This window comes from Herpailurus yagouaroundi, unplaced genomic scaffold (genome assembly GCF_014898765.1).
Source record: "Herpailurus yagouaroundi ecotype Mexico unplaced genomic scaffold, PumYag 140, whole genome shotgun sequence".
Taxonomy (NCBI): domain Eukaryota; kingdom Metazoa; phylum Chordata; class Mammalia; order Carnivora; family Felidae; genus Herpailurus; species Herpailurus yagouaroundi.
Window position 1 is genome coordinate 89,343,623 of NW_024412395.1, and position 26,188 is coordinate 89,369,810.

At 33.1% G+C, this 26,188-nt stretch overlaps 1 protein-coding gene across 6 annotated transcripts in view; it reads right to left on the reverse strand.

The window, feature by feature from the left end:
- The window catches only part of ERBB4 (erb-b2 receptor tyrosine kinase 4), a 1,166,318-nt gene that overhangs the window by 174,009 nt on the left and 966,121 nt on the right, over window positions 1-26,188 (reverse strand). For all 6 annotated transcript variants that reach the window (XM_040476138.1, XM_040476135.1, XM_040476139.1 and 3 more), the window contains one exon: window positions 2,409-2,594. In XM_040476138.1, coding sequence (XP_040332072.1) covers window positions 2,409-2,594 — 186 coding nt within the window. The remainder of the gene's footprint in view (window positions 1-2,408; window positions 2,595-26,188) is intronic.

The following is a 26,188-nucleotide window of genomic DNA, read 5'->3' on the forward strand; positions in this document are numbered from 1 at the left end:
TCATATTCAGAAGCCTATATTTATCTAAAAAATATATCTTAATCCTATTTACTTCTCCTTACTTTCATTACCCCCAGACTTCTGACTGGTATCTTCATTTTCATTTTTGGATTGCCTTGATTTCAGCTCCATATATAAACTGGCAATGTCCCATTAGAACGTAAAATACTTCAATATCTACTGTTTTTATAATAAAATGCAAACCTTTCATGCTACACAGGGTTCCCACATCCCTTGTTCTGTTTAACACATTTGTGTGTCTGTTGCCTTCACGTAACTAGTGACAGAGCCTTCTTTCACTCTTAAAAATGTCCCAGCTGGATGATACATTACATGGTCACCATATCTATACAGCTCTTGTGGAATCTTTCCTCCGCCTAAATTTTCATCCCATAGCCAAATATTCTCCCTCAGGATTCAATGGTGTCTACCTTAAATGTGCTCTGTAATTATTTTTCGTCAAAATGTGAACCCAAGCATTAAGTATAATACTATACTTAATTGTTTTATCTGTTGGCTATTCTGGCCATTAGGGTATACAAAGACAACCAGGCCCATGTCCACGTTGTTTGCCCCTAGACAATTCAGGCAGCATAGTACCTGATACATGGAAGGTGTCTATAGATGTTTATTAAAAAGATTAATGACTAAAGAAACTTGCCATACAGTCAATCATATACACTACATAGTATAAAACTTGAATAATAAAAATGTGTTCAAGATACCAATGACCAAACAAATGCAGAAATTGTTTCTGTTTGAAGAAAAAGGTTGAGTAGGGAAGGTTCTGTAAGCAGAGGAACCCAATCAGCATTGATGGATGAAAGGACCATCGTATGTGATCAAGAAGCTATGAGGAAAGATTTCTAAGCAGAAAGGATGGCATTCACAAAGGCAAAATGGTTTAAAACAGTGCAATTATTCAGGGAACTCAAAGTAGTTTCTATTATTAGAGTGTACAGCTTTGCATAAATGATATATTGATGTCATGAATCTCTAAGGACAAAACCTAAATTATGAAGAATACTGCAGGAAACATAGAAAACAGCAAAGAAATTTGAAACTTAGTTTTATTCTCATTTATACTGCTAGAATGATTTGAGAATTTCTATTGCATGTTTAGCTCACCGTATAATTTATTGGAGTTCTTAGGTAAGTAAATCAATTTTTGAAGAGTTTTGTTTCAAACTTCATTACTGTAAAAAATTCTCTAAGTTGTCAGTTCAACATGTAATAGTAACAAAAATATAATACATGGTCCATAATGAAACTATAATGGAATTTATGGTATGAAAACTAAACTGGACTTTCCCTTTAGATAATTTTTGGAATTTTAAGAATTACTTCAAATTTCTACTCTAGGAAATGAATTTTCATTCATAGGCTGTAAAAAGAAATAGACTAGAATTACTAAATTAACACTTTGGCATCTATCTAATACAAATGCAAAGATGAACACATCTATAGAATTAACTGAACATTAGGTCAATTTGTGATGTAAATAGAGGTTTAAATAGAGAATTAAAACTCATTTCACATCTGTTTATCCCGGAGAAAATTTTCAAGAAATATTCTTGGTATAGGTGATCATAAATGGGTTATTTGAATGTAAAACATGGACACCAGAAATTTCACACCAGTGGACTGCAAGGCATAAATGCTTTGTTTGGTTTCTAGAACACTTCAGCAGTTTGAGCCAAGATTTAAATTTGGAGAAGTCACATAAAAAAAAAATCCAGAATTTTGGCCCCTTGGAAACACTGGAAGAACACATAACAATGGTGGAAAAAAACATAGTCCTTTCAGAGGGCAATGGTGTTCTCTAGGACACCACAGAGCCCCCACCCCATCACCTCAGGTCCTGAGATCCATGCCACTCCCATATGCATGTTACATGCCTGAGACAGTGTGCCAGGCTGAAAAACCCCAACCATTAAAGACTAACTGAGAATTATCAAAATGTCTAGGAGGATATTTAGAACTTGATCATTTCTAATATTGAGAATTAAATGTACATACTATCTTAATAAAATTGTCTCAAATGGGATAATTCTTATATTCAATCTTTTCTTCCTTGGATTTTGTTTGTTAATTAAACTATATCAAAACAAACAAAAAGCTAAACAAATTTGGTAGAACATTTTTTTTCTTCTGATCAGTAATCTATTTGTTTTGGCATCTGGTTAACATAACACAAATAGCAGTAAAAATTCCCCAAATATATAAGTATATCATGTGTTTGATCTGTGATTTGAATGCAAATACTTCCCTACATCTTTCAATATAGCACAAGTAATTTGTTTTATTTAAATATACTGAAAGACTTGACATATTTTCAGTATCCATACTATTCTAGATTAGGAGATAAGAGAGGAGAGTCATTTCCATCAAAAGTGATGGGAACTTACCTTAGCTATTTGGACACACCAGTTAAGCAGTAACTGGGATCCAATGTTATCCTTATGTTCATGGACATAATCCAACAGGCAGCCATGGGGCATAAGCTGTGTAACCAGTTGAATGGTTGGGCTCAGACACACACCCAATAACCGGACTAAGTGTGGATGGTCCATACTTGCCATGATCAAAGCTTCCTATTAAAAAAAAATAAATAAATGTAATTTCAACTCAAATTCCTTTATAGCACTCACTACATTAATGGTGCTGATAGTAATTTTGAAAATGTACTCTTATTCAATGGAATCCATTAAAAATGAAAAGGCATTATTGCAGCTATTATATTTTTAAAGTGATTTAATTCAAGTAAATTTAAGTGAAAAAAACAAGGACTATACATTTATTAAGATGGACAATGTTATAAAATTAAATGAATATAAAATTACTATTAGTGTTTTGTCTTTTGTAGTATGAACAATATTTGATTTTATTTACTACTAAGTAAGTTGATGAATCTTGACTTATACCATGGATTTTTAACTTTTGATCTTGGTTCTGGAGTACAATACTCCATACGAATGTAATTATTTGTACATAGTACAAGGTGAACCAAAGGTAAGTCATCTGTTATTAGTGTGGAGTCAGATAGAATACACAGGTATAATTATTAAATTATAAATATCAAAACTTAAACAATTACAAGCACTATGCCCATTGGGGATTTATGTAGAAAAATAAACCTTTAAATTTGCTCCATACATTTGCCTTTATTCAATTCTACTTCATTTCCAAATTTAGAAGTCATGTATTAGGTATAGAATCATAAAATATAATAGCTGAGTGAGACCATGAAAACTTGTCTACTCCAACTTTATCATTTCATGAAATGAGAAAATAGCTCTAATTTCTTTATCATAATCATGTCATTTTTGTTTAATGAAGATTGGACATATGATAGTCATTTAGTGCATCTTAAAGTTACTCTCCAATAAAGTTATTTTAAGTATCTTTACTACAATTTAAAACAAATAGGACCTTCCATGCATGTGCACACACACATGCACACACACACACACACAAGGGGGATGGCACAGATGTGACAATTTATTATCAATTAGTGTACCTACTTTGAGGCTATGAGAATGTTTATATTAGCATTCTTGTATATCTTCTGTGCCTTTGAAATTTTTCAAGACTAAAAATGGAGGACAGAAAGCTCTACTGATCTATTATTTAAGATGACATGGAAAATCGAATAAACAAATTATTTCCATTTCCTCTCATTTCCACTACATTAACAATAAGGGCATTAATAAAGAGGCAGAAACCAATAATCATAGAAAGGAGGCAATAAAGATAGAATACAGAGTAGAATGTGGCTTAATAGTAGTAACTAAATTAACAGACATAAGACATCCGAAGCTTAATGTAGCAGGTAGGGAAACTGAGAAGAAATCCAATTTACACCACGTGTGTCACCACCAAAGGCTCAAGTAGTGTTAGTGCCTCAAATCTGTGCAAATGGAACAGGGAGGAGAAACTGACTTCAGTAGGACCGTTTCAAAGTGTGTTTTGGAGGCACTTCAGATGGCAGATCTCCTCCTCCTTTTCGTCTTTGGGAGAAGCTAAATCAAAAGGATTGTGGACAAAAAAAAAAAAAAAAAAAAAAAAAAAAAAAAAAAAAAAAAAAGGATTGTGGACTACGGCTATTAGGCAAAATAGAAAGAGAAGTACTCTGGTGAAAATAATAAGATTATGTAAATTTATATATAGGGAAAATTGGGGCCACTTCTAGTTCCTTTTCCCAAATGGAGCTGTGACTTCGAAATTCTGAAACTTAAATTGTTTAAACCTCAAATTCCAAAGCCAGCAAAAATTCAACCAAGGGAGTGGATATACACACATGTTCAGCCATGCTTGTTCTTAAAGAAACTTCTCTCAGATGCCTCCTTTCTCTGTTAGCTGTGCTCACTAAATAAGAGGAAGCAATTAAAAGACTACATTGAATTGAGGAAACAGAATAACGACAGTGAAGGGATATTTCAGAATAAAAGCTGTTCAAGAGACCGAGATAGCAGTCAGTCCAGACTTGAGTGGGCATATTGCTCTGAAAAAGGTGATCCAAGAAGATGGAGATGATAGAATACCTAATGACTTTAAAATACATTAAGAGCATATATATTTATCAGAAACCGAAATTCAAATTAGTGATCAATGCACAGAAAACTAAGCAAAAATAAAATGAAGCAAAAAGCAATTGATTTGGTAAAACACAAAGATATCCATGAAAAAGAAAATCATTGTACTCGCTATAGAGCATGGCAGGGAATAGTTGTAGAAACATAATGACATAAGTACAAATGCTGATATATGCAGATATCATATAACTATATTGAAAACTGAAGGGAAGGGAGGTGTACCTCTGCAAGGGGGTGATAGGAAGAAAGTGAAAGGTACATTCCTGTTGTTCCTAGTGACAAGTTAGCATATGATGCATAAAATGGAAAAATCAAGAGTTGACAGTGTTAGCATATTATTTAGATATAGAGTTAAGTGAAAAAATAAATTGCTGAGAAGCTGAAAGTGATTGTTTTGGGCTGTGGAAAATGAGTAGGAAAAGGAATGGAGGGTCACTCTAGACTTCAGTCTTTTACTATTCGCCTTGTAGAAGTATTTGACTTACTATTATTACTTTAAGGCTATTTGAGAAGACATTAACTTAAAAAAATTTTTAATGTTTATTTATTTCTGAGACAGAAAGAGACAGAGCATGAGTGGGGGAGGGTCAGAGAGAGAGGGAGACACAGAATCTGAAGCAGGCTCCAGACTCTGAGCTGTCAGCACAGAGCTCGATGCGGGGCTCGAACTCACACACCATGAGATCATGACTGGAGCCGAAGTCAGTCATTCAACCGACTGAGCCACCCAGGCACCCCAAGACATTATTAACTTTTAAGCTCCACTGCTACTTTAGCGGTGTTGAATTCAGCTGAGTCTAAAGATGATTCACAATTACGTGTATATCTGATGGAGTATATGAATTTACTGGATCTAGCTAGGTTCTTAGTCAAGTATAATGTTTCACTTTTATGAGTGAGGAACAGTGGGGCAGAATGGGCACCTGTCTTTGAGAAAGAAGATATATAAGGCCAAACAGAAAAAAAGTAAGCTGATAAAATACTATCAGCCCAACTCAAAAGACTGTTTTGAGTCTTTGTGGGCAGAAGCAGAAATTGCTGTTTTCCGGATGGCTTCTGAGTAGATGCTGACATTCCTCCTTCCTCAGCAGCCCCAGGCAACCAGAAGCATAGAACAGGGGAGGACACCGGCTTCTATGCTTCCTTGCTGAGCCTGTCACCACAACAATGCCTTGAGGACTAGCAGCCCAGAGAGCACTGAGTAGTTTATAGGTACGTATGAGACACTCAGCAACTGCCCAAACTATTTGGGGAAATTTCTCTGGTGGCTGGAGTTTCTGCATAATAAGCAGGGCCAAAAATTTGAGTCATTACTATGAATATGGCCCCATCTGGGTCCAAAAAAGTAGAAACATTTTGGTTTCACTTATTGTATATTTTAAACATTTGAAAACATTTAAAACATTAGTAAACATTTGAAATAAAGGAAATCAATGTAGTTATAAGGAGAATACAGATAGGAATGTTAGCAAGTAATATTACCTATTATTTAATCCAGTATTGTTATTCATTAATTAAATATTAACATTAATATTGAAAGTGTAAACCACAGGGTTCCTTCACTGAATTATGATATGCACACATATAAATACACACATATACACCAACAAATAAGCAGAACATGTAATCAAATTAAATAGCAAATTTAATCAAGCACAAAATTAGATATTATCTAATTACATCAAATTTATATTGATTGCATTTTCTCTATTTCTCTTCTAGTGGCTTTCAGTCTTTCATGAGCATGAGTTGCTTAGGTTTGTCATTACAAGTAGTTATCCTGGTCCCACTCCCATATAATCCAGTCTAGAAATTGATCATAAAGCTGCATTTGTAGCAAGCTCTCCAGGTGAAGCTACTGTAGGAAATAGGGAAATTGAGGACCTCTGAAACATTGCCAAGAAATGTATCTAGAATCCATTGCAAAAGTAGTAACTTGCAACTGTGGTTTGATCCTCATTATAAGCCTACTAGCAGTCAAAGGAGGCAGTGATTCTCAGCTATAAAAGGAGAAAGCCAAGGCTAGTGGGCTTACTGCCTCAGGTCTTATGATAACTGGCAGATCAGGGTTAAGACTCCTGATTTCTGATTCTTAGTGCAGTGCTATTTCTTCTGATACTGTACTTTTAAATTTTCACTTCCATCAGCACCTCTCACTGTAGATGCTTATCTTGTTAAGAGGAAGACAGCTCCAAACACCTGATATCGGTGGTACCTGAAGAATTGGGTCAAATTATACCTAAGTTCCTGAAGAAACACTAAGATCAACCAACAAATTTGCACTAACAGGTAAACTGCCATTGCATACAATGCGCTTTCAGAAAGCATGAGGAAGAAAATGATGAAGTTTAAGGTAAAAGAACAATTTCGAGGTTATTTTAGGCTTCTTTTTCAGGATAAAATATATAAACAATGTTTTTTCTTTTACAACTCAAGGAGTAATGATAATTTCATTCTACATATGCATGCAAAAAGTTTACATCAGAAGAGTGTAAAAAAGTCACATGAAAGTTTTCTTTTAAAAAAAAATCTATTAGTAAGTCCTGGCAAAAAAGCTGGGGTTGTATTAAGGAAAATTGCTCATCACACTACAAAGAGTATTTGAAACCAAATTGCAGCGTATTTGCATAATAGTTCTCTTTTTTTGAGAAAGAAAAGATGAACAAGACACTAATTGTAGGTTTTATTTTTTTCATAAAGGAAATAGCAGATGGCTTTTTTGGGGGATAGGAAAAGAGATAAAGAAAAGAGAATGTGGATTCATTTAGAGTGATGAGTGGGATAGAAAGGGGAAAAAATTCCAATATTTTAATAATGGAGTGTTGGGCTTCAATAAATTGCTCTGTGTTGAAGTTAATAATGTCCCCTGTTACCTATCTCTGTGTGGGGCCTATGGAAGCAATTTTGGAATCTTTGCTGCTGTCACTAGAAAATGTCACCGAAGGCCACTGGAATAAATACAAGTTGACAGGTGCATTATCTATTTTTTCAGAAATAAAATTAGTTTCTGTCTTTGTTTTCCCTTTTGCTTTATAATTTTTTTTGTAGGTGAATTAGAGTTTTCTCATGGACAGAGGGGAAGAATGTAACAGGTGCTACAGTGAAAACTCTAAAGCGAGAACATTTTTCTTTATAATGAAGTCTGGTTTGAATAAGGACATTTTTTTTAAACTATCAAGGGACGACCAGGGCATAGACAAAAAGCTCTGAAGCATGTGTGACATTATTCTCTTGCCTATGCTATTTGTATCTCTATTTGTGTCTGAAGGGAAGACATTTCTGTACAATAATAAAAGTAAGCAATACCATTTGTCATATTAAGGAATCATTTTGCCCAGCCTTCAGATGTTTATACCTTGCCACTTAAACTTGTTTTCTCACTCATGTTGGTTAGTGGTTTCACAAAAAGAAAAAAGGAAAAAAAAAACATATGGCCAGTGAAAACTTACGGGCTATTTTTTTTTTTTTTTATGTTAACTTCAGCCAAGCTTTCACTGTTTCATTATGTCTATGGACCATTACTTCAATACCCTCCAGCTGAAAATGGGTAAAATCTCATTGTATCGGGGATAAGGAAGATAAAAAGGAAGATGGAGGAAAAGAAAAGATAAACAATTAATGTAGACATAAAACCACGTTTAATGCAACAGTCAGCGGATTTGTGACTGCTTGGCACAAACTCCTCTCCTAAAGATAGTGAGGACGATGGTGATGAAGAAACCAGAGAAAATAATGATGACAGCAGTGATGAAAAATGAAATAAAATTATCGGTCCATAATAATGTTTTACAAACATGTATTGCTGCAGATGGTATCTAGATAATAAAATAAATGAAATCCACATCTGTTTCCTCAACACCTAAAATAAATACTAATTGACTTGTGTGAGTAGGTGAGTGGCAATTAGAAAGAGTGAATTAATATGCCATTGAATCTAAGTTTGTCCACATTGCTCAGTGGCCTCAGCACTCTTTTCTAATCTCTGCTATCATTTTTATAGTTTTATATTATTTTATCCTAATAAAAATTAGGATCCTTCTAACTTTTGCTGTCAAAATGTTCCATTTCCATACTCCACCATTCACCCATTGAGTAGCTGGACCTTAGATTTAGATATTACTTAACAGTGCTGCACAATGTAGAACTTCATGAATAATTCTATACTAGGTAGATTTCCACGTTCTGGCTGTTTCCTACCTTCCCGTACCCTTATTTACATTGAATTTCCCCTCATCCTTATTACATTTTCCTATCCCTTTGTTAGACATTTACTCATGTAAATGTATTTACATGACTTAAAAGTATTTATTGAGGACCTACAATGTGCTTGCCACTGTTACTGCAGTTGGGTCTGCAACACCATATCTATTCTCGTGAAGCTTTCACTCTACTGGGGAGAGAAAGCCAATACACAGGAAAAACAAATAAATATACAACAGCTGTATAAGTAATTATAAATCATTTAAACGGTATGGACAAAATAAATAGAACATTGTAATAGATAATAGGATAGTGGTTGCAGAGCTACTTTAAATAAGGGTAGTCAGGAAATGTGTCCTGAGATCTGAATTATGAGAAGCAGCCAGGTAGACAAATATAAGAGCCTAGGAATCTGGCAAATTTGGGAAGCTCTGACAAGACTCAAGGGTCTGGAATTTAGCAAGAGTTGTGATAGCAATGAGATAAAATTAGAAATGCAAATAGGGGCCAGATCATGAAAGGTTTTGCAGTAGCGGGAAGAAGACTGGATTTAATCATAATTTTTTTCATGTCTGCTTTCTGTTATGCTTCATTTGCTCCTCTCTCAGCCTGAACTCCAGTGTTGACTATTATAATAAAGCATTTACCATCATCATATATTTTTTCCTCTTCATATTCCCATTTTGCCACTCTTTGGCCAGAGGTAACTCCCACCATCTGAATTCTCAAACTTTCAAATGTTGTTAGAGAAAGGCATAAGTCCATGGAGATTTGTCCTCAATCTCCTCATTTTATTTTCTAAAAATAGTCCTTTGCTATATTTTTAAATTTCTTATTGACTCTATTACATTTATTACAATGTGTATCTCTGGGCAGGAAAAAAAACAATACAAACAACAAAACAACATTTCACCTTTCATAGTATTTATATTATATATATTATATTATATTATATTATATTATATTATATTATATTATATTATATTATTATAGTATGTTATAGTATATTATTATTAAATTATAATTTATTATATTTAGTATTTATAATGTATATCTGACATCATCCCGTTTTGTTCCCATGAATGATTCTGCCACTGTTTATCTCTAGTACAAACTCATCTTCACTCCATATTGGAGACTTCACTGTAGACTTAGATATCCTCTATGCTAAAAGTGAAAGTTCCTTAAATTTTCCATTTCTTTACTTTGGGAGTATTTGCTATTTTCACTTTGTCTATTTCTACATTTTATAGTCATTTACTCCCTAGGGCTCTAGTTTTTCTACTACTTACTATATTCTTAGTATTCAAATCATTCTTGAAGAAAGCACCAATAACCTCCTTTTTCCCAGTCAATGGGTTAATTCTCCCATTTTTCATTTTTACATTTTCCTGAGCTTCTGCGCTGTTTTATCTCACTGACAATGCTACTTTTTGAAAGCTCTCCTGTGGCTGATGTTAATATTTTATTCTATCCTAAATCTTCAGTCTGAGTGCTCTTATTACAATTATTGGTACCTGCTTTTTCCTTCCATACCTTAAATGTCGAAATGCAACTGTGATTTTGTCCCTGACATTCTCTGCTTTCATCTATAATCTCTGGCATCTATAATTTTATAACTTTAAGGAATTTGACAGAGTTATCAAAAATACATGGTGTCCGGTATAAAATTGTGTAGTTTTCATGATTTGATTTAGTTTGAAACTCTAAATAGCATTGCTATTTACAAGATAGAAACAAAACAAAACAAAACAAAACAAAATTCATTACAATCATATCCAAAATATCTTTGCAAAATACCTGTCTAAAATATTCCAAACATAATGGGGCACCTGAGTGGCTCTGTTGGCTAAGCATCCAATTCCAGCTCAGGTCATGATCTCACAATTCGTGAGTTAAAGCCCACATTGGGCTCTTCTGCTATCAGCACAGAGCCTGCTTTAGATCCTGTCTCCCTCTCTCTCTGCCCTTCCCCTGCTCATTCATTATCTTTCCTTGTCTGTCTCTCTCTCTCAAAAATAAACATTTAAACATTTTTAATAAAATTAGAATTTATAAAAAAAAATACACCGTGCCCATATTCTAAGCTTTCTTTTCCATTACTGCAATTTCATCTGTCATCTCTGAGAAGGAACAAATAGCTCTTTATAAATGCGTATCTCCTATTTAATTTTTATTATTTGTTAAATCTTCCACCTTTGATGATTATTCTGAAAGCAGTAATATTATTTGATCATATTCATTCGTCCATTACCAAATTCTTGCACAGCATATGACTCATAGTAAGGAAACAATATAATTTTCTTAACAAATGAACAGACTCATTATTATATTTTTTTATATTCTTCCCCTCTCACCCTACATCATTCCAGGAATCAACCCACAGTTCAAATGTTTTCTGGTCATCTTGACATAAATTTCCTACCAGACCTCAAATTTAAGGTACAAAGTAAATTTCTTCATAAGAGCTTATCTGCTAACTGCTAATACTGTATATTTCAGAAACATTTTCTAACTTGGTTTTCAAATATTCAATTCCTATTTGGCATTCTATTCCCATTGTTTTCCATTCTACTCATAGTGAACATTTTGCAAAGTTCTATTGTTTATTCTATTGGAGTTTAAATATACATTGTTCTATGCATTTTCATTCTGACACCCACTTAAGTTCAGACTCTCATCACTACTGTAAAAAGAATGCAGATTTCTTTTCATTACCTCCAGCCTATTTTAGTTATTACCTATAAAAAAATATAGGCATTTTTGTGGTGCCACATAGAGAGTTTTAACATTGCATGTATTCAATAAATATTTGTTGAATTAAATTTGACATGTTGAAAATTATAATAAATTTTGTAATAAAGAAGCTTCGACTTTGCTTCCAGCTATGATACTAATGATCTATGGGACTGGCCTATTTTTCTTTGCCCCTCCATATCCAATCTCCATCCTACTTCACTTTTCCATGTATCCACTGAAATTGAACCAAATGGATGACAACAGGTTACCTTGTCTCCTAGCTTCCATTTGGGGTCAACCAATGAAAAGCAAGAGAAGAATATTGAGAGAAGAGAGTGAGGTTAGTATTTATCCTTCACCTCCCCTTTCCTGCAGCCCCCGAAGGCCACACTGCTGTCAGTTCAAGGTAACCTTCTCCTTGTTCCTTCAGGCCTACCAGTTCCATTACTAGTGTTGAGATACTTCAACAATCTTTGTTGGTGTTCCTCAACCTGACCATACCTTTATTAAAACTCCTTTGCTAAACTCTCTATCATCACTCCAACTTTTTATGCCATGTGAGTCCTCCTGGGATTCTGTTGATGCAGTAATTGGACAAGTCACATAACCTAACATTTGTTTGTAAAATGACAGATTGGGTCACTGATGACAAAACATGGCATGCATGCTATACCAACACCCATTCCTCTTGCCTATGGGATATATTGCTAAACAAACACTGTAGATGAATCCTAAAATATGTCCAAATTCTAATCCCAGGAACCTGTGAATATTACCTATTTGGAAAAAAGGTCTACACAGATATGATTAATTAGGGATTTGGTCATGAGTATATCATCCTAGATTATCCAGGTGGGCCTTAATGCCATTACAAGTATCTTTATAAGAGAGAGGCAGAAGGAGATTAGATACAGACACAAAGAGAACAATGCAACATGAAGAAGAAGGCAGAGATGACAGTGATGTAGCCACAAGCCAAGGAGCACCTGCAGCCACCAGGAGATAGAGGAAGCAGGGAACAGGTTTTTCCTTAGAGCTTCTGGAGGGTACGCAGACCTACCAACACCTTAACTTCAGAAGTCTGACCTCCAGAAATGTGATTTAACTTTCTGTTGTTGTATGTCACCAAGTTTGTGGTCATTTCTTAGGGCAGCCACAGAAACTAATACAATTACTACAGTCTTTCCTTCCTGACTGAATGAAGATTGACAATCCTTCTCAATTCTTTAAGCAACCTAAACGAATATATTGGGATATAAAGGTTAGATTAAATAACATTGCCTTGATTTTATACATATTTTAACAATTAATGTTGCCACCAAACCTTATTTAATTTGGATGTACTATATTAGTCTAATCTAAATGATGCAGGGGTGCCTGGATGGCTCAATTGGTTGAGCGTCAGAGTCTTGATTGACAGTTTTGTGGGTTCAAGCCCTGCATTGCATGAGCCTGCTTGGAATTCTCCCTCTCTCTCTGCCCCTCCTCTGTTTGTGCTCTCTCTGTTTCTCCCAAAATAAATAATACACTTAAAAAGAATAAAATAAATGGTGCAGATTCTTTTAATTTATTTACAAATTAACATATATGTATAATAGCTAAATTATATAGTATAGGAAAACAACTTATAATGTCTAGTGGGCTCTAAAAGTTTAGTTATTATTACATTAATATTAAATCAATTATATCAGTAAGTTATGTTATTGTTGAGTAGTAAAGGCATGGATGGCCAACAGTCTAGAAAAAAAAGCTGTAGCTTCAGGGTGACTGGTCACTTTGATCTTTTTGAGTCCCGTGGGGGACTCAGAGAAACTGATGAAAAAAGCCTTTTTTTTCTTTTGTTTTTTGTTTTTGTTTTTGTTTTTGTTTTTGTTTTTACTGTTAGCAGTTTGGAAGCTATTATGTTCCTATTTAAGCCCAAGGAGAGCTAGAAACCTCTCTTCCCACCTTCAACATAAAGCAGTCAAGAAGAGTTAGGAGAAGGCAAAAGTGGCTTATTGAGTTGCAAGAGAACTTCAAGGACTACATAAATTTGTTCTGTAACAAACAGTAGCCATGATAGCAGTACTAACAGTAAATAGCAATCGGGGTTAAAGTAGATAATAGAGACCAAGAGGTACTGGTGAATGCTTGTATTTAGGGCAGAAGCACTTTATACCTACTGATTAATCTTAGCAAAGTTACAGAAAAAGTGGCATAGACTTGTCGGTAATTCACATTTCAGAAATGATATGGAGGAACAAGCACAGGAAGGTCCAACATGAATCTTCTGGAGAGGACACTGCAATATGCTATAAAGAGTGAAAACATGGGTGCCCTGGTGGCTCAGTCGGTTAAGCGTCTGACTTCATGTCATGATCTTCATGTCATGACTTCAGGTCATGATCTCTGCAGTCTGTGAGCTCGAGCCCTGTGTCGCTGACAGCTCGGAGCCTGAAGCCTGCCTCAGATTCTGTCTCCCTCTCTGTCTGCCCCTCCCCCACTCACGTTCTGTCTCTCAAAAATAAATAAATGTTACAAAATTAAAAAAAAAAAAAGAATGAAAGCACAAACATACCAGAACTAAATATATCATCCAAAGCCATGGACTCTACCATCAGGGGGAAAGGAATAATTATCAACAAAATAATGATTTATTTAGGTTTATAAAGATTTCATTATATATAATGAAATCAATTATAAATGAAACTCAATTCTCTTTATAAATGAAACTCAGTTTCTCTAAGAGTTACTTAATCTATAAGATCTGTATTTAGTTTAGCTATAGCTTTTTAGGTGTTAGTAAACATTATTTTCCTTCTAAAGTCACCTATTAAAAAATAAATTTAAAAAGCCATCTATTACAGAATTCCATCAGATCATCATAATAATTGCTACTTTTTGTTGAATGGTGCCTAGCACAATGCTGGTGATTTTACACATGAACTGAGTCCTCAGGACAATGTTGTCCAACAGATACTATTATGTCTAACTGATAAGGAGACAAGTTTGAGAAGGATAAGCAATTTGCCAAGATCCTAAATTTAGTAAGTAGCTAAGCTGGGATGTAAGTCTAGTTCTCATTATATTCACAGCAAAGACTCTTTCTATCATGTTATCTCTTCAAGATCTATTAATGTCTATTAGGCAACCAGGTACAACCAGAAGATTTTGTGCTCATTACCTTAGCGTCCTTATAGGAATTATCACTGATCAGATGAACCTGTTAACAGAATCTTTATGAACTGACATTCTAATAGATACTCACTAGCCATTTTTTGCATAAATCAAGTGAGTACAACTTATCCTCAACTACTTAGAATTAATCTGCCAATAATAAAATGCTAAAGAGCCTTTGCAGGAAGGGACTAACTCATGCCTTTATTCTCATTTCTGCATAGGATAACTTGTTTCTAGGAATGTTCCATCAATTATTGTTAAAATTAAATTTGACTTCCAATAGATCAGAATCTAATAATTTTGGTAATAAAACTTATTTAGTCACTTAGGATCTTATGATTTTCCATTTTGTATAATTTGGGGAATTAATACTCAATTCTATTTTCCTAGATACTGCACCTTCTTTAAAGGAAGACATCTATTGTGTTTCTAATTTGCAAGAATAATCTGTTAATTAATGACAATTATATTAAAGGTATGTAATAATAAACAACTAAATAAAATTAGGTGTTCCTTTAATACCTACCAAAATATCTCAAATATACCTCTGATAAAGGAGAAGGCTGCATTGTGTTCTTTATGATTTATTCAAGATACAATAGTGACTTTAATTACATCTTCCATTTTTTACTTTCTAGTCTCATGCTCATATAGGATAATTCATATATAGAAATCATTTGCCCTATCATTTATTTCTTTCTTATCTCCTCTACTTTTTATAATGAACTTAATTATTATCATCAGATATATTAAATTTGAAACCATGATTTATATGCAAGTTCTTCTATTAAATATTCATGTCAATGTTATTTTAATATTCTACACTGATCCTGATGTCAAGGGCATTCAGTTAGAGGCAATAAGCAGAAAAAGTCTGCATTAATGTTATTTATGCTTTTATGTTTTTAATATAGTAGCAGTAAATGATATTACCACCCACTCAGGCAAAATGAGTTATAATGAACCCTGAAAGAAAATATACGGTGTCACAGAAGACCCCTATTGTTATTGTATTTGCTTCAGGAGGTTATGAGTCATAAGAATGTGTGGCTCTGTGGTTAGACACACACTGTGCAGGGCTTAGAAAGTGGCAGTGGAAAAAGAAGTACCTCAGAAAGAATCTCTGCAAGAAGGCATCTAATCATGATCTGGCATTTGAAACCAGCCACTGAAAATTAACCAATATTTTAGAAATGGAATGGTATCTTAGATTTCTATAATGGTGACCCTAGAAGAGGTCAACTCATGGTCATCACATACATCATCAGGGAACTCAAATAGCAGTGCAGTGCACTATAATACTTATTTTGTTACATATTACCTTATTAATGACTGTATGTAGTTTAGGAGAATTCATAGAGAATAGCTAGCCAAGCTTTCATTCATTCACCAATTTATCTCCAATTGTCTGAGGGTTACTCTATACACTCCCCAAGGGCACAAAAATTAAAAAGACATACATTCTACTTATAAGGAGTTAATATCATAGTAGAAGTCTTTAAAATTGAGTGAAACTAAGTTATGAATATTAATAATAGTTATGATAAATATTTATGATGCAAGTTTTTTCCAATAATCCATTGAAGACAGAAGATATTGAATGCGGGAAAACAAAAACTTTGTTGGGAAGACAAATATAAGTGTGGATATTAGTATGTGGGAAGAACACGTTGTAAAAGAATAAATAACATGGGCCAGGTGGTATGATGAGGAGAAAGAGGTGTGGACACTGATTCATGCAAATTCTTTCCAAAGTCTGCTTGGTCTGTTACTAGTTATATGATAAGAAGCAAATCATTTACACTGTCAAAACCTCAGGTTCCTCAGCTATAAACAGCTAAAGATCAATATTGCCTGTCTCGTGTAACAATAATTTCACATAATATGTACAAAAGGGTCTAGCCCAGGGGATGGGGCATAACAGGTATACAATATAATTAGCTTTCTTTCCTTCTAAAGTTAGGAAAGTGGGAAAATCTGCATGTATTGGGAATACAGTTAGATCAGCTTTATGGGCATCCAGTACATGAAGGAATAGAGTAAGGAGTAAAACTGGAAAGGCAGGCTGGTAGTAGGGCTTGGAGGAGTTTAAATAATGGTCTGACATTTAGATTTTTCTATCAAAAATGAGGATCAATTCAAAATTTTTGCCCAAGAAACATTCAATCTAGCAGCAGGACAAATCATAGGGAAAAGGTCTGAAAACCAAGAGATTGGGAAGCTGTTGTCCATGAACGAGGTAATGGGATCCTAGCACTGACAGTGAATCCTGAGAAATCTGAAATGAAGGCCTAATTTGCCAAAGGCAGATACATTTTTAAAGCTTATGTGTTCTCATATCTGAACTGGGGTTTCCCGTGTCAACATTTTTGTTGTTGTAGTTAGCCCTTCATTAAGTAACAGAATCTTGAGGAATTTGTCTCATGGAAGGTGAAGACTTAGTCTACAAGTCAAGATAAAAATGTTTCCCTCTTTTTAGTCCTCCTCCCTGCTGTGGGGAATGATTTGCATCCTACATAAGTAGAACTGTGCTTCTCATCATCTCTATTCTTAGCATTCCCACAACTGGTTATGCTTTCTTCACAATCTACTTAACCTATATGGATGCCTTTCTTTTCATCAAATTCCATGTAAGTGTCAGTCTGGCTCATTGCCTTATTCATATGTATCCCCTGCCTAATGACTGCATAACAATTACTTTTTGACCATTCTGCTAAATAATTCTGAAAAGGGCAAAAGAATTTACGGTATTCAACGTTCAGTGTACTGTCTAATACTGTCGTTGTTTTTTGTTGTTGTTGTTTTTTTCTTTTTTCTTTCTTTTTTTTTTTTTTTTACATATACACACAGGGATGGCTTTCCAAAGGTGCATGCTATAACTTTTGTCTGTGGTGTCTATTAATTGTTGCGATGTCATTGTTCTATCCCCACGTATGAATATATAACAAACTCTTCGACTTTTTCTACTAAACTTTTTATCCTTTATAATATTATAGCTTCCAGAATTTCTGAAGTCCTCTTGTAAATATTATCTAATTTTAAGAATCTGATGACCATGACCTAAGTTTTCATTCTAAGAACCAGAATGAACTGAGATGGATCTACTACTAGAAACCTAAATATAAGATCATTTTGAGAGTAAAAATTAAACATTTAAAGTCACTAGTCATGATTACGAAAATTTTGGATTATTAGAAAACGTTTTTGTGGCACTTCAACTCTCAAGAGTTATTTGCTTCAGTGTGTTTCATCAGAGGCACCAGAAAATTATTATTTATGATAACACTTACATAGGTTACTTACATTAAAATAATTCATATATTCAGAACAATTATTAATCAAATTTTCAAATGGTATGCAAAATCCACTTGTAAAAAATAAATTCTTCACTTTTTAGACCTTTTAATTGAAATTTATATCAATTAAAATTCACAGATATTAAAACATGTAGTGCAGCATCATAACCTGAAATTTATTTCAATTTTAAAAATCATAGTATAGAGAAAGCAAGTATTTGAAGGTTCTTCTAAGCCAATTTCAATGATTTTTAAATGCAAACTGTGCAATTAAATTTTAGTGTGATTAAAGAAGCAATGCACTTGAGAATATCTGCAATATCAGTACAGAATTATATGCTTTTTACCATTAAGGCATTTTTGCACAACTAATGTATTTTTTTTTTTGAAATGTGATGGAAATATTTAAATACTTCATTTGGTAGTTATTGGATGACTTTATATGGCTTTGAAAATAAATACCTACAGATATTCTGGTTATGAGCTAAGAGTTTCTAATGGGACAGTGTACTTTTTGGAGAAAACATCCAGCATTGGAATTCATTTGATCAACAAACACAGAGATTTACTCAGCATTTAACACATATCCAGTCATATTCTAAAAATGAAAACAAACTGTATATCACATGAATTCATAAAAAATACAATAAGAATAAAATTTAGAAAAATATTACCTATAAATATGTGTTAATATAAACAATATAATTGATACACAGAGATTAGAGAGAGGTCACAGAGGCTACTGTTGTCAATTATACTAACTAGTGACATCTATTTTTTCCTAGATTCTAAAAATGTTCCTTAGGAAGAAAGGAATTAATTTTTGACTTTGTCCCTAGGTTTTCTTTAATAGTGGAATTCAAATAATTTAAAAGAACATTTGAATGTCTATTTTTCATTACCTTGAGAAGAAAAAAAAGTATTATGGAAAGAGAGATAGTACACTAGATAGTCTCCTTCCCCATTAATTTTAAAGTAATTGCAAGAGCAAAAGCCATGTCTATTGTGCATGTCTGAATGGCCTCAAGAAAGATCCAATTACAAACTGATATGTTTTCAACACACATAGCTTGCATATGTGTACCTCCAAAAGGAAACATCTCTTTGGTTAAATCCATAATAGATTTTAGCTCAGCTGGTTATTATCAAATATATTAGGATAATTTATTGGAATTTAGTGCGGTTTTTTGTTGTTATTCATAGGTGCATATATAGAACGTTTTGTTATAGATGTGCATTTTATTGGGTAAATGATCATTTATACATTTGAAGGTAAATATTTCATCAAGAAGACAAGACTGGAGTACCAAAATGTTTACAGAACAACATCTATAATAAGGACCAGGACCCATATATTTAGCATTTGCAAAGTATTCTGGAGCAACTTAGCATTTCTTTCTTGATGCCTAGAGAGAGTCTGATATATTTTGATTAAGAACATAGAACAAAATATATTTTGAGTAATAGACTTCTTTATTACTGAATTTTAAACTTTTGTCCAAAAATCTGGACATGGAGATTAAAATTGCATATGTGAATACAGACCATGAAAACATACTTTTGTTTAAGTACTCAAATAGAAAAACATGGATACATCTATCCTGACTTAAATAAAATACATATATAGTCTCTCTCTCTCTCTCTCTCTATATATATATATATATACACACACATACATATGGGCATATATAATATATAACTTATTAAATTTACTTATATCAATTTTTTCTTCCTAATATGTACACAAATCTACATTTTCTTTTAAAATATTTTAGCCATGTTTATTTATTTGTGGTACTTCAGATTTTTTTTTACAATATGAAGTGAAATGCTTTTTACCATTATATTCCACATTAATATAATATATCCCTAAAAATTATATTGATCAGGTAGTATGCCAAAGCTATAAACTTATTTATGAAACTAGGAAAAAAATAAAAGGGTTGTTTCAGGTGTAGAAAGATATCCAATTCCATGAAAATGTGTTGTTATTTAAGCCACATATACTAAACTTTCATAATTAAATGAAATTAATGGTTTAGCAAGTTCGATCAACATTAATTTAGTCACAATTGAGAGCAAAAAAAACGACAATAAAATATCTTTGAGGAGTCATAATTTTAAAAAATTCAGAATATTTAATATTAAATTAGAGATAAGTTAAAATATCAAATTACTTTATTAACTTCAAAATGATTTTTTAAAATTTTCAATGCACTTTGCAGTAATTCACAAATAACCTAAATATATACATTTACTATAATAACATAAGTTGAGAAATAAAACATTTGAACACATAAGTTTTAATGAAAATATTTTTAAAAATGTATAGTACATTAGTATCAAGTAAAGAACAAGTGCCTAAGTGTCATTATTCAGACCCAGTCTCTCTATTTTTAAATGCCTAATAAATATTATAAATATTATCATGGAAAAGTGACTACAAAATAAAGTGGAGCTAATTAAATCCACCTCTCAGCATCTGTGTCAATAAAAAGTTATTGTTGGTGAAATAATCAGTTGTAGGTCTTCAGTTTAGTGGGGCTGGAATTATCTTTTAAGTATCAAAATACTTAAATTTCTATAGCTGATTTTTATCATAATTAACCACAGCTCAAGAAATTTACATCAAAATATTTCTTGCCTTGCTTTTATTATCTCTTCACCCTATCAAATGTGATGAAGTAGAACTTCACAAGTGAAATTTTCAAAAGCAACAAACCAATGAAAATTAAACTAGGAAACTGCTTTCTAACCAAGACACAAGTCAACACAAAAATGAAGACACTAATAAATTTGATTTAAAAATATTTATGCATATTATGATATCCCATAAAGACACCAAAACCCACATGACAAAGGAAAAATATTTGCAACACTTACTATAACAGCGAGTCTCTCTAATATGTGAAGAGCTTATAGAACTTAAGAAGACAACCAGCCCAACTAAAACAAAAACAAAAACAAAAAAAAAAAAAAAAAAGAGAGAGAGAGAGAGAAAGGGGGAGCAAGCATGGGGGCACCTGGGTGGCTCAGTCAGTTAAGTGTAAGACTCTTGATTTAGGCTCAGGTCATGATCTTATGGCACATGGGATCCAGTCCCACATCACCCTCTCTGCTGACAGTATGGAGCCTGCTTGGGATTCTCTCTCTCCCTCTCTGTCCTTTCTCTCTCTGCCCCTCCCTCCAGATCTCTCTCTCTCTCTAAAACAAAACAAAAACAAAAACAACAAAGCAAAACAAATGTATAGTCCTTCTAAGTAGCTCTTATGACATAGCCTTCAGTATAGCCTTTCTTCTTCATACTGTCCTCTTCCTCATAAAAATCTTCAGTCACTTTCAACTTTTAAGCCTTAGAGGCAGCAATCTGATTAAGTATTGATAATATATAATGGTTTGTAACTGATACTATATTTCAAAAGGACTAGATAATTAATTATGTCAACCAAATATTTGAAAATTCCATTGTCCAAACAATTTGAAATTGATTGCTAAGTGAAAATACCTACCATAAAGCTAATTACTATTGGAGAGTTACAGTCAAAATGTCCTTTTAAAATTTAGCCCTATAAAAGTCATCTGACTTCAATCATCACAACAGAACATCTGATCAATTTGTGATGACCTGTGTTTAGCATTTATTTCTGAATCATCACTATGAAAACTATTAATCAAGCCAATAGATATCATTCCTAATTATTGAGCTATGATTTTGAGATGTTAATGATGTTGTCCATTTTTGAGTATATATATATATATATATACTCTCTCTCTCTCTCTCTCTCTCTATATATATATATATATATATATACACTCAATATATATATATTCTGTTCCTAGAAAAGAAATGTCTGGTTAAGAAAAAATGGGATGTATATGTATATTTGAAATTGTAAACTCTTGGAATGAAGAAGAGCTCTTGATCTAAGGATAAACACATTTTCAAGTAATTTATGCTAAAAATGTCCATAGGTTACACATTCAAACTGAAAATTTGTTATCCTGTCATGGGGAAGAAGAAGCAGCAACTTAAGCACTTCCTGAAACTTTCTCTACAATAACGATAATAAACCTAAACAATATAATTCTATTCACCAGACATGATCCTAAAACATTAAGCAAAGTAAATGACTACACTTTCCTTATAAAAATCACTCATGGGGTCAGTTACCATGGTATTAGCACCAAAATGCTAAAACTACAACATTTTCTAGAGGCCATTAAGCAGATGAATAAAGATATTGATTCTTCCTACATATAACTGGAACCCTTCAGGTAACTGCAACATCATTATTTTATTATTCAAATAAGCTCCTTGATTTTGATCAGAATTACATGAAAAGTCACTATTTCAGTTTTCAAATTATACATTACAAACATCTGTTTATCTGCCAAAGAGGGGAAGTAGGATAGGGAAGGGAAGAACATTTGTTGAACATTTGAGGCTCTTCTTAATTTTTTTCTAACTTATCTTTCTGGTTTTATCTCTTGTCACTTCACTTAATTAACTATGCTTCCAGATAAGCTTTTTGATGCTACATTCAAATATGTCAGGCTCTTCCATTTCACCATGCTGATACAAGGCAAATCTAAATTACCGAAGGACATGTAACATGCAATGAATTCTCTGTTCCCTAAACCTACCTAAACCAAACCTGTATCAAAAGAATGAGCTCAGATCTTATCTTTTCACATTTCTCTAAAGTCCCTGTATTTATGAAGCTTTCTGTTCTCTGAAGCACAAAATATAACATTTTGTATTATTTTATCTTGCATTCTTTGAAGTATATTAACTTTTCCTATCACATACAGAGTTAGTTAACCATATTAACTCAGATTTGTGTTTTGTGTTACACAAAAATAACACCTGACCTCCTTGGTCACATGCTTGATGTTGCCCAGACATCGGTTGATTTTTTTTTTTCAACGTTTTTTTAATTTATTTTTGGGACAGAGAGAGACAGAGCATGAACGGGGGAGGGGCAGAGAGAGAGGGAGACACAGAATCGGAAACAGGCTCCAGGCTCCGAGCCATCAGCCCAGAGCCTGACGCGGGGCTCGAACTCACGGACCGCGAGATCGTGACCTGGCTGAAGTCGGACGCTTAACCGACTGCGCCACCCAGGCGCCCCGGACATCGGTTGATTTGTGGATACAACATGGCATAAAATGATCACTGCCCAGATCCCCCTTCAAGGAAGGACTTGTTGCCTTAGCATCTGAGAGAGCTGCTAGAAGGCTGCCTCCTGCCAACCCACACTTCAGAATTTTCTCAGCTGCAGAAAGCCACTTCACTCAAGTCTATACCCCTTCCCAGAGCAACATGCATGTAAAGACTGCTGGATTGTCAACTCAGGATAGCTTTGATAGATCATTCTAGCTCCAGAGCTACCAATGGAATCAGAAAAAGTGGTGTTAAACCTAAATCATAGCCTCTTTCTATCCTCCCGACCACAACTGCTGACCCCAAGGGCACTTCCTAAGAACACTTTGGGTACTATATTCCATCTCAGACTATCCTTCCTGGGAAATCCTGCCTGTAACACAAACCACTTGAAAACAAACTAAGAAATAATTTGCTTTTAGTAAAATTTTGTAGACGTTTTAGAAATAGCTATGACATCAAATATGGAATGTCTATCAATGAAGCTGAGAATTTTTTTTTCATAAAATAGTTATTAACTACATCCTACTTTATACAAGAAATCAGAGTCATGACCAAGATAGACATGAAATACTACATCAAAAATCTACTGTAGTTACAGAAATGGTGAAAACGATATAAAAGTAAAAATATGATAGGGGCACATGGGTGGCTCAGTCAGTTAAGCATCTGACTTTTGATTTGGTCTCAAGTCATGATCTCATGCTTTGTGAGTTCTAGCCCCACGTCGGGCTCTGTGCTTACAGCTCAGGGCCTGGAGCCTGCTTTAAATTGTGTCTCCTTCACTCTCTATACCCCTCCCCCCCTTACACACACACAAATAAGTAAACACTTAAAAATGTAAAAAAAAAAATAAATAAACATAAAAAAAGAAGTATAGTATATTTTTAGGAATAAGTTTTCACAGAGTAAGGTAATAATGTGTCTTAAAGGTGTAGATAATTACTTGCCAAGAAAAGTCAATTAATCAAACAACTTGGAGAATCTGTATGGTAAGAGATATTGCTGGCTACTGAAGAGTATTTGGTAAAACCATTTTAAAGTGTAAAAGAAGAGATTCCTGATATGTCTAGAATTCTAAAATAAGTAATAAACACTATTAAAAATGCAAATAATAAAAAGAAAAAAGGTCACTAAATTGATAGAAATGTAAAGATAATAAAAATATTAAATGGAGGTAGAAAGTTGAAATATGGTCTTATAGTAATAGAGTACTTTAGAAACCCTGATCTAGAGAAAGAACTGAAAAATACCAATATAAAATATTTTGAATAAGAAAATATATAAAACAAGCAAGATGAAAACATCATAGTTTCTACAAGGATTTGCAATAATATTAGGAAAACATTACTGTTTTCATGTTCAACACTACCATTGTTCAACATGTCTCTAGAGGCTCCAGACGATGCTATATGACAGGAAAAGAAGTAAGGGATTTGAATATTAGGAAGTGAGTGATAAAATTAGTATTAGCCATCAGTGGTATTTTTTTTAACCAAAGAAATAAACAAAATATTAGAAATAACAGATTAGATGTAATATAAATATGCAAAACCAGAAATGTTCATTTGTGCCAACAATATATAATTAAAAATATAAATAAGAGATAATATTCCAATTATACTAAAAACAGAAACAAAATACTTAGAAGTTATTCCAGTAAGAAAAGTTCAATAATATTTTAAGAAAATTATAACACTAAAGTATATCTGAATGAGATATACTTCTCAACTGCATAAGAAGTTTCAATATTGTAAAGGGTCAGCTTCTTCAAAATTAAAGTACATATTTATTTCAATAAATAAACATAAGGTATCACTTGGAAGAAGAGAAATTAATGCAACAATTAAAATTTCACCAGAAAAATAATATAAAAAATAATTCTTTGAATAATAATGACAGTTTACTTCCTGTAACAAAATATACAATAAAGGGGAAGTAAATGAAACAGTGTTTCAATTCATTTTTTAAAGTAGGTCAATGAAACAAAAGAGAAGTCCCAAAATAAATAAATATATTCTGGTAATTGAGTTATAAAGTAGTTATAAACTCATTAATGCTAGTGGCTTGGTTCTTAAAAAACATCTCTTTTAAGAAGCATCAACATAAATAAAAATATTTATATTACCACTTTTCCCAAAGTTTCAAGTGGTCCCAAAATATAATCTGTAGGAACTTCTAATAACTCTGCATGCTCTCTTCTATTTTCTAGCATCCTAAAATTCCTGAGATATTCTTTCCTACCACTAAGGAACTTTCTCTAGGTTCTAATTGTGTGGTTTTGGTCCTCTGATAGTCTTTTTTGTTTGTTTGTTTGTCTGTTTGCCTCCTAGATATCACCTTTTCTCCTGCACATGAAGCAACTAGAGAATGTAGCTCCCCCCACCAAACCCCCTTATTCACTTGAGTACATTTAAAGGGATTCCAACTTTTTCGGACTAAACTCCCATATATTAATACATTATTGTCTATGATATGGATGGTTAAGGAAATGGGGGACATCTAATCAGTTAAGAAAAAAAAAGTCTCAAAGATATGTATTAAATCCTTGACAGTAATCATACCCGCATTTAATTAAGATATTTATCAATTTTTACTTAAGTATTTTCAGCATTTTTATGAATACTTGTTCATTTTTATCAGAGCATAAGAAAAGAAATGATTAATTGGTACAGAATCTATTAACATTCCCTTTCAATCCCCATGTATACAACTATTGATAGAATAATGTTTTCTCCATTGAAACACAGTTGTCCAGTAATGTATCAAGTAAATGTTGATGGTTAAAGAATTTTTGGATTCTGACAAAATGTTAATTCACAAGCAAAGATTAATGTGGAGTATGGTCAAATTCTATCAAGGCAATTGACTATATTATATAATAATTTAGAAAAATTCCACAATACAAATTCATGTTTAACATGTTCATTTTCATTAGAGCTATACTCAGTTAAAATCTAAATTGTCAAATCTGCAAGGATACATTAAGCCATTACTTCACAAATAATCATGTAATTTTTTATTTTTTAAACATT